General features: G+C 39.6%; 2 protein-coding genes across 4 annotated transcripts in view; one reads left to right on the plus strand and one right to left on the minus strand.

The window, feature by feature from the left end:
• LOC113203867 (stress-activated protein kinase JNK) overlaps positions 1-5,660 on the plus strand; it is a 5,973-nt gene extending 313 nt beyond the window's left edge. For 2 of the 3 annotated variants that reach the window (XM_026418781.2, XM_026418782.2), the window contains exons 2-9: positions 52-214; positions 1,786-1,915; positions 1,989-2,186; positions 2,294-2,428; positions 2,534-2,663; positions 2,744-2,902; positions 3,034-3,158; positions 3,252-5,660. In XM_026418781.2, the coding sequence (XP_026274566.1) occupies positions 75-214; positions 1,786-1,915; positions 1,989-2,186; positions 2,294-2,428; positions 2,534-2,663; positions 2,744-2,902; positions 3,034-3,158; positions 3,252-3,467 (1,233 nt within the window). In that variant the 5' untranslated portion in view covers positions 52-74 and the 3' untranslated portion in view covers positions 3,468-5,660. Of the gene's footprint in view, positions 1-51; positions 215-954; positions 1,154-1,785; positions 1,916-1,988; positions 2,187-2,293; positions 2,429-2,533; positions 2,664-2,743; positions 2,903-3,033; positions 3,159-3,251 lie in introns of those variants that run through there. The other variant, XM_026418783.2, reaches the window with a different exon arrangement.
• A 930-nt stretch (positions 5,661-6,590) lies between these two features.
• On the minus strand, positions 6,591-8,873 carry LOC113203871 (eukaryotic translation initiation factor 4E-binding protein). The gene is made up of 3 exons (XM_052274023.1): positions 8,503-8,873; positions 7,643-7,822; positions 6,591-7,558 (listed from the first exon to the last, which is right to left on the minus strand). The coding sequence occupies exons 1-3, from the start codon at positions 8,636-8,638 to the stop codon at positions 7,518-7,520; spliced, it is 357 nt and encodes a 118-aa protein (XP_052129983.1). The 5' UTR covers positions 8,639-8,873; the 3' UTR covers positions 6,591-7,517.
• Positions 8,874-9,238: the final 365 nt, after the last annotated feature.

Consider the following 9,238-nt stretch of genomic DNA (forward strand, 5'->3'; position numbering starts at 1 on the left):
CCCCCCCCCATCCCCGCCCAAAGTTTAACATTTCTCTGCGGCGTGTTCCAGACGGAGGTTGGTCTAGGCGCCGCATGCCGTTCCTCAATCCCAAGATGAGCTCGCGGCTCCAGGCCATGTTCTACACTGTGGAGGTGGGCGACACCAAGTTCACCATCCTGAAGCGTTACCAGAACCTCAAGCCCATTGGGTCTGGTGCTCAGGGTATCGTGTGGTAAGATCATCATTGTGTTTATGCAATTTTTATTTTATTTGAAAACCAATCTGTTTCCTCACAATTTTTTTTTCTTAAATTGTATTGTATTGGTTGCGTGTAGATCTATGATAGATGCTCAGTGCACTTTGGTATTTGCTTTCCTAGTATTATAATTTAAAGAAAGCCTTTTGAGATTCTCTGCATGTGCATGACATTTAATTGTTTTACTTTGGTTTGTCATGCAAGCCAAGAATTATTTTATGTCCCATTACTTTTTCAATAAAGTTGGGTGGTCTTTTTTGTGGCTCATGTCATATTGTATCAAGTCTTTCAACTAAAAGATTTGTGTTTGGACTGTTTTCTCCATTTTTTAATGGGTTTATGTAGTATGGATTTAAAATTACGCATGAAGTGTTTGTACATTTGTTTTGCGTGCTATTCAAACCGATCTGTGTTCATTTGCATATCAGATCTTATTCTTGTTCATTTTTACATCTACCTGTTATGTCATTCAATATAAAGAAACAAACAGTCTTACCTGATTTGTAATCTACCTTTATCTCTCAATTGTGTTTCATGATTGTCTCACAGACAACCAATATTTATTTTTGTAATGCAATAGAATATATTTTGTAGTGCCTTCCAATTTCCAGTTTGCCTGCCGCACCTAGGACGCAAGAATGTTGAATTGATTGATTGCATTAATTGCCCTTATGAAATGACGTAGAAATAAACATTTTGGACATGTAATTTTGCAGGCAACTATGAGCCTGAGTGTGTGGTGTGCGTTGATGCAGTGAAGAAGTAGTTGCTTAGGCAGACACTGCTGTTCTGTACGTGATCTGACTGCATCACAATCATGTTCTACTCAATGGAGGTCGAGGACACGCAGTTTTCGGTGCCGGAACGCTATACGAATTTGCAGCCGAAGGGCGTGGGGGCCCAGGGTATGGTGTGGTGAGTAGCAGTCCTCCCTGCTAAACCTCCCCATGCCGCCACCCGCTTACCTCTTGGCCTTCTCGTTACTAACACCTCTGCTAACATTTTAAATAAATTATCTCCAGCTTGAAGGGTCTACTATCTGCTGCTGTCCTCTACATTTTATTTCTTAAGGGGTCAGGTCAGGTTTTTGCTTTTCTTTAATCTTTATCAAGTTATTGAAACACTAACCTGAAGGGTGTTTGACAAATTGATTGGAAGTTTATTGGGAACCACAGTTAATGAGGTGTTAAATATGAGTTTTTAAAAGAGGAAATATTTTTGGTACATGTTTTGGGTTATTATTGTAGGTATAACTACAAAGCCTTATTAGTGCTTGTGTTGGTATTATATTTTGCCTATGCATGAACATTTGTAGAAGTGTGTAAAATATTTGAGCTTATACTTCTAATAATTTGACGCTTTTTCTCTGTGCTCTTTATAACCTGTTCTCTCTTTACCCTTTCTTCTGTGAATGTCAAATATGCTTTATATAACTATATTTTGATTGAATTTGTAACTATTTATCCTAAAAAAGGCATTGAAGTGAAATACGTAATACTTTTGGTTAGCTATGTTTTATAATAAATTTTTTTAATTTTAATTTTCAGCGCCGCATATGACACTATGACACAACAGAATGTGGCCATTAAGAAACTAAGCAGACCATTTCAGAATGTTACCCATGCTAAACGAGCATACCGAGAATTTAAGCTAATGAAGCTTGTTAATCATAAAAATGTAAGTATTTCTGATCAATACATAAACTTGTGCAACTCATTGCACATGAAATATAACTTTTCTTTGTCTTTAGATTATTGGACTTTTGAATGCATTTACACCTCAAAAGTCCTTAGAAGAATTTCAAGATGTTTATCTTGTAATGGAGTTAATGGATGCCAACTTATGTCAAGTAATTCAAATGGATCTGGACCATGAAAGAATGTCATACTTACTGTACCAGATGTTGTGTGGAATAAAGCACCTTCACTCAGCGGGAATTATTCATAGGGTATGCTTGATCATTGCTTTGCTTTGCTTCCTGTTTTACCCAGAATTGTTTTTGCCAATGCAAATGAACTCTTTTTAGCTGAATATTTATCTGATCTGTACTTTTAGGACCTGAAACCCAGCAACATTGTTGTCAAGTCAGACTGCACTCTAAAGATCTTAGACTTTGGATTGGCAAGGACAGCAGGGACAACTTTCATGATGACACCGTATGTTGTCACACGGTATTATCGGGCACCAGAGGTAAGTTAATTTCTTCCCTTCCCTTTCTTTTCTTTCTAATGTAGATGTGTAAGTTTAAGTTTTGTGTATACTTGAATTTCTAATCATCGAAAATTGGTCATCCAGGTTATTTTGGGCATGGGCTATAAAGAAAATGTTGATATATGGTCAGTAGGTTGCATTATGGGAGAAATGATCAGAGGTGGAGTTCTATTCCCTGGAACTGATCACATTGATCAGTGGAATAAAATTATTGGTTTGTATCTTGAAGTAGTTGACTTCTATTGTAAATTCTTTGTGTGGACCACATGTCTAAAATTTTATTCAATTCCTCAGAACAACTGGGTACTCCTTCATCAGAGTTTATGAAGAGGTTACAACCTACAGTTCGGAGTTATGTAGAAAATAGGCCAAGACATGCTGGGTATTCATTCGACCGCCTTTTCCCTGATGCTCTATTTCCGTCCGATTCAAATGAGCACAACAGGCTAAAAGGTACGTAACAACCATTTTAAATTATTTTTTCAAAAATACTTTAGCAGTTTACTTAAAAAAATACTACCATTTAAAAGGATATTTTTCATTTATCAGTAGTTTTTATAATGATTTTCTCTTTCCATTCACAGCAAGCCAAGCTAGGGACCTTTTATCAAAAATGTTAGTAATTGATCCTGAGAAGAGGATATCTGTCGATGATGCGCTCCTGCACCCATACATCAATGTGTGGTATGATGAAGGAGAAGTGAATGCGGTAAGTGCATGGTCCTAACTAATAAACTGTATTTGTATGTTTTCTTTTATAAAAAAATAGTTGTTATTTATATTATATTTTTATTTTGATTAGCCTGCTCCTGGTCCATATGACCATTCGGTGGACGAACGTGATCACACTGTAGACCAGTGGAAAGAGCTTATCTACTCTGAGGTCATGGATTATGAAAAGCTCCATAGTCATCAAAACAGTGTGACTTCCCCTGCGTCGAGGTCAACACCCCAACCACCCGCCGAGGATGTGGTGGAGGACATGGTGGACGGCCAGAGAGCGGCTGCGCGACGGTAGAGCCTGGAGAGCGCAGTCGGCGACTTTTAAAGCAACTGGCCAGGAGGCCGGACCGAATAAGCTGAAGCATCCCAACGACTATATCTCGCCGACTACGCACAGTCCAGCAGCTCAGAAGTCACACTCACAAACTCTATTCAAGTGAAAGGAAGACTATGCTTCCCTCCTTTAAAAAAAAAAGAAGAAATATCTATTTTACAAACTACAAGTGTTTGATACATGTGTGTGTGCGTGGTTGACTTGGTTTACTTGTGATTGACTCATCAAGAAATGGGAAGGGAAACAGTCCAGCTTTGGATGGAATTATGCTGTGGTGTGTGAACGTGTCTTGTATGTTGTGTAAGATTAGAATCAAACAGTGGGGATTATTTCAATAGACTTAAAATTTTAATTAATTTTTATTTCAATTTTTCTGATGATTCATGAATTTTCTTATGTGTGATTTGGAAGTTAGTGCATTTTGCACCATGTGCCAGATCTCAGGGCGGACTTTTGCGTGTTGCGACGACACGCTAGTCACAACACTGATTCCTTTCTAATATCGTTCGTAATTATTTTTGAGTTCAACTCTGTGGACATTCTCAACCAAATTCCTGACCCCATTTTTTTTATTTTTTGTAGCAAATTTGTAGAGCTTTCTTGCCACTTCTTAAGTGCTGTGAGAGTTATATTATGCTACAATGGATGATTTTGGTGTTGGAGAGTACCTGATGTACGTTGCAATCAGTCCTACCCCAACATGTTATCGATATTAGATGTAAACTCAAAGTATTACCAAAGAACTGTATACAAAACACCATCTTAAACACTAGGGAGTCTAAATGCTTAATTTATAGCTCTGGGTATGGATGGTGTGGTTCCCTGCTCATGATTTTCCACTGTTCCAATCAAAGGTAGTGAAACAATAGGTAAAATGTTGAGGTGTGAAAAGGGCTTTTCTGGACGCAGCCCTCTTAGCTTTAAGTGAGAGTGCAAGTGCAATAGGCTAAGGTGTAAAGCAAATTAACTTTGTGCCACAGCCATGTTTTATATTGTTGGTTGGCACAGTTTCGTAAATTGATTGTTGCCATTTGGAAGTTTGATAAGGCATAGCTTCCAGTATAATTACTTGCTTTGGTCCGATCCAATTAAAATTAGCTTTTTGTATGAAATCCGGTATTAAAATGGTATGCATTGTTGATAGGAAAGAAGTGGTGTTTTCTTATGATGCGGCATTCAGTTTTGTATCTTGTTTTTCATTTATTCTGTTTATTTATTCTATTCTAATTATGTATTTCTCCTCTGTGATGTATAGGGCAGAATGAGATGTTGGAAGCTAGGACTTGTTGTCAAAAGACAAAAAAAATATATATAAATATACTTGTTTAGAAGGGATGTTTTGTGTACTCTGAATGTTAAATCTGCCCATGTGTGATGAGACTGGATACTGAAGTTAATATTCTTAATGAATTTGCCTTTTGCTAACCGCATTAACAGCTGTGTCCAGGTTGGGTTGTGTTCTTTATTCAATATCACCAGGATTACCTGTGCTCCATAATATGGCACAAGAGATTTGTCAGTATTCCATTCATCTTGTTTTTTAGTTCACCATTTTGGACTTCCAAACGAGTGATAAATTGTTTTTATTTTTTGTTTTAGAATTTTGAATTGTGACTTACGTCTTCTAGGGAAAATTGAGTGGGAGAATACGGTGTATTTTGCCATTAGGTCTTTGTGGGAATTTTAATTGATGTGCACTTCTACTCTGCTGGGTTCTCTACTGTGAGTATTTTTGAACACCTACAGACTGGTTTTTGAAAAGATGTATTTTGTATGAATGTGGCCCTACCCCATTTTAATTGTTTTTTTAAATCATTATTTTTATTTTTTTAGTTGAAGGGTCTAATACTGGCAAAGAACTACATGTAATCTGTACCTATGTATATATGACATGTCCTGCTCCCAGCCCTCATTTGTGAATTATTTATATATTATGGTTATAATTGTAGTTATATGAAGGCAGTATGTTATCATTCTTAGTGTGTATTGTACTCTGACACCTGCTGTAGATTGTTTTTCCATGTCTTTGAGTACAAAGTTATTTGTATTGAGGGTTTACGACTAAATGATGTTGCAGTTTGAAGAAAAGCTTTGAAATGTCATCTGTCCTGTACTTAATAGCCCATTAATAAAGATAGTCATTCAAAGTTTCAATCATTTGAATTTGTAGATTAAGGTAGCTGAAAACAATGATGTGTGCACAATTAACATAACTGTACCAACCTGTTTTCACATGCTCATAATTCTTTTGTCTAGTTCTGGTGCAAATTTCAAGGAACCAATTGAATTAAACAAGTCCAGCCAAATCCTTCCATAAAGTGTCATTTAAAAGGGGTGGGGTAATACTTGTGAGATGACAATATTTTGAGAAATTCTTCATGGAGAACTTCACCTCACATTATGCATAAAAATTATAATTACTGTAAGTAAAACTCCCAGTATTCTATTGTTTCAGATTATTAATGACAAACATACTGAAATGAGTAAGTAAAAAGTTATTGCATGTGAAAAACTTTGTATTTGAACAACAAATATCAAATTTCTCTTTTTGCAATAATGACGGATGACTGATCTGATATTTGAAATTAGGCTGCTTGATCGATTAATTTAGTTACTTTTGAATCCTTAGTCACCCATTCTAGGTCTATGATGCAGCTTAGACAAAAATGCAACAAAGTCAAGGGCGTTTTCAAGCATCCTGCCATTACAATACAGGATCACAACAGACATTTTCTCACTGATAATCCCAGATTGTCCGTTGCTCTTCAAACTTGAGATTGTTATTTTTTCTTGAAAACATTACAACAGATAACTGTTAAAACAAAGCAGCTCATTAGTGGAATTTAATTTCGAGGCTGTATCCTTGCTGAAGATTAACAATTTTCCATGTATTCGGAAAAACATAGAGAGATGAATTAAAATTGAAGTGTTTTCTTTAGTCCCCTGTCACACTGTCGACAGTTTACCACTTTTCACCTGTGGCTGTCCTTCCTGAACTGGGGACCATTGAGATGTTCTTCCATATTGTGCGAGGTAAGACAAAGTTTCACCTCCGTAACAAGGCTCATACAAATCAATACTAAGTTTACAGGGTATCTTGGATAATTTATTCAAAGAATTTGCAGAATAGAACACTTGTTCTAAAATAGCATAACATAAAATGTTCAAATGCTATTAAAAGTTTAAGTAAAACTCTTTTCCTGAGGTCTACAAGAACAGATTTTCTACACAATGGATTTGCTTAAACCGAATTGTAATTGAAAAGAATCTACCAAAAGCACACTACATAAACTGTTGTAACAGAAATAAAACATTGTACTCAATCATTTAAAAATAAAAAATACAATCTTAAACCCAATAAAACTCAACACGAAATAGTGTTGTCTTACAAAATAAAGATTTTTTGGGGATTTTACTTTAATCTGAAAACAGATCATGTACAGTAAACATAGTCAAAGATAAACATAAACCAATCAATAAAACTTGATAATATCATAACTTCAAGTGAAGCTGGAAAATGACAGATACTAATAGTGTGCATGAGGATTGTGGACAGTGCACCAGGCTCACAGAGAAAGGATACAAGACCATCCACAAAACCCAACCAGAACTACTATTCTATAACCAGCACAATTACTCACAGGCAGTTAAAGGGTGAAAGTAGAGCAGTCTTTTTTTAGTTTTTTTTTAGCCATTCTTGACTAAGCAGTTAATACGAAGATGACTTGTTTCACAGCCCCTTCAATGTCACTAAGGTAAAAACCCCAGTTGCTCAAAAATTATTGCTAAATAATAAATGTCTTCCTTGACACAAGACAAGATAAAAAACTAACTTATGATTTCTTGAGCGGCTTCGGACAGCAAGTCAGAAGATGGTGCATAAGTGTATTTCATGGCACATCACAACACTATCCTTCTCTTCATGGAATGGCGTATGGATTTGATATGCCATAGGGTGCAAAGAAAATCTTTGAAGCACCTAGCACAAAGAATCACAAGATGCTAATTTTATTACATGTCCATCTCAAATTGTTCTTCATCTGGATTGGCGTCTGAAATATTAAAAAAAAACAAAAAAACTTTAGAAGACTGATACATATGGCAAATATTCAGGGAATATTAGTTTCAAAACTTACCCTTTTTAACAGGAACAGTTTTGATGGCCCCATTCTCCTTGGGTGGTGAAATAATTGGGCGATCAACTGAGCCTTTCAGCAGAGACTCGGGAATGTTAGGTAGATTGGATGGCGGAGTACGCGACAAAGGAGAGTTTCTGAGCTGGAGGAGAAAATTTCTCTCATACACTACTCTTGTGCCTGAAAGTAATTAATATCAGATTAGCACATGAAACACTAACGGTAACAAGATCTTGTGAAAAATGCTGAACTAAACTAATAAAGAAGAAAGTCCTTAAGTTGTCACTCTTAAATAAAAAGTACTCTAGTAATACAATCGCCAAATCCCCTTTACGCTGATTTGTAGAAGAGACCGAAAAAGGTGAGGTCTCTCGTAGCAAAGGCAAAATCCTTCCTAGTGTATAAAAATAATAGCACGCCGACTTGTCAGAACATGATATCAGATTGCGATGGCAAACAGCTGATTCCTCCGCGCAGCTAGCGCATGGTTCGTATGTTTGTGCGGCGGTCTGCGAAAAGCGCCCCCCCCCCCCCTTCCCGACACCTCTACTTCTCTTCCTGCACAGTGCACCCCCCCCCCTCCAAATCTCCTAACCCTGCTACACACCACGCGGCGTGGCATGGCTACGCATAACTACGACTTGGCTTTCAGCTCAATCACCACCCTTTTCCGACGACTCGTCGTACAATCGCACGAGCTGACAACAAATTATCAATGGGTCTTTTCCTGGCACATTGGCGACGAGGCAGGCAAAGCCACCCATCAGGCGAGATAAGAAAACCATCCCCACTTGTCTTTCAGCGACCATGTCACTCGTTTAACGCGCTGCGCCTCGAGTCCTGAGGGATGACATGCTCACCTCCAGGGGTAGTGGAGTACAGTGTGCCACCCGGGGTGGTGGAGTAATCGTTGGGGAGTTGCGAAGCGTCGCTCAGCATCACCCTCCTCACGGGGATGCTCTGCGTCGCCTGGCGAGCGATGGGTGAAGCAGACATTTTCGCAATCTCTTTTGTCTGGCGAGGGGCAAGACGACACTCAAGACGGCGAGCACGGCAGGCACAGGGGGCGCAAATCCAGAGAGGGTTCACTGCGACAACGCCTTCACTCCATGTGAGTCCTCGGGAGACCACCGACACAAACACAGCAAGACGAGTGAGACGCACGAGCTCAGGCCAGACACAGCACCACACCACGACCACGCTATCGCAGGGCACCAACAACAACACTGCGGCTCGTCACGGCGCGGCCGCGGCGGGCGGTGGTGGGGGGAAGGAGCGAGCGCTCGGCACCGCGCGAGTCAAAGCGCGTCGCCAAACGAGCAGCGCCAAAATTCGGCGTGCCCCGCGACGCCGTCGAGTCGATGTCAGCCGACGCGGGGCCGCTCGAGAGGACGCCCTTTGCGTCGCCGTCGCGAAGGCGTGTCGCTCTCCCGGCACCCACGCTCTCCAGCGGGGCCCCGCGCGTGGCGCACGAGGACCCCGTCGGCGACGGCAGGACGCTCGCTCGCCGCTGACTCCGGTGGTGGCGGCGCGGGAGATCGAGCAGTATTCAAGGCTAACGCGCCGCCGCCCCCCACCCCCCACTCTCCCCTCGCT

Source organism: Frankliniella occidentalis, unplaced genomic scaffold (genome assembly GCF_000697945.3).
Source record: "Frankliniella occidentalis isolate FOCC.00 unplaced genomic scaffold, Focc_3.1 Scaffold327, whole genome shotgun sequence".
Classification (NCBI taxonomy): Eukaryota; Metazoa; Arthropoda; class Insecta; order Thysanoptera; family Thripidae; genus Frankliniella; species Frankliniella occidentalis.

Coding starts and splice junctions, on each gene's coding strand:
- LOC113203871 (XM_052274023.1), bottom strand. CDS start 8,638: ATGTCTGCTTCACCCATCGCTCGCCAGGCGACGCAGAGCATCCCCGTG. Junction 7,823..8,502: donor GTACTCCACTACCCCTGGAG/GTGAGCATGTCA, acceptor AATTACTTTCAG/GCACAAGAGTAGTGTATGAG. Junction 7,559..7,642: donor AACTGTTCCTGTTAAAAAGG/GTAAGTTTTGAA, acceptor TTAATATTTCAG/ACGCCAATCCAGATGAAGAA.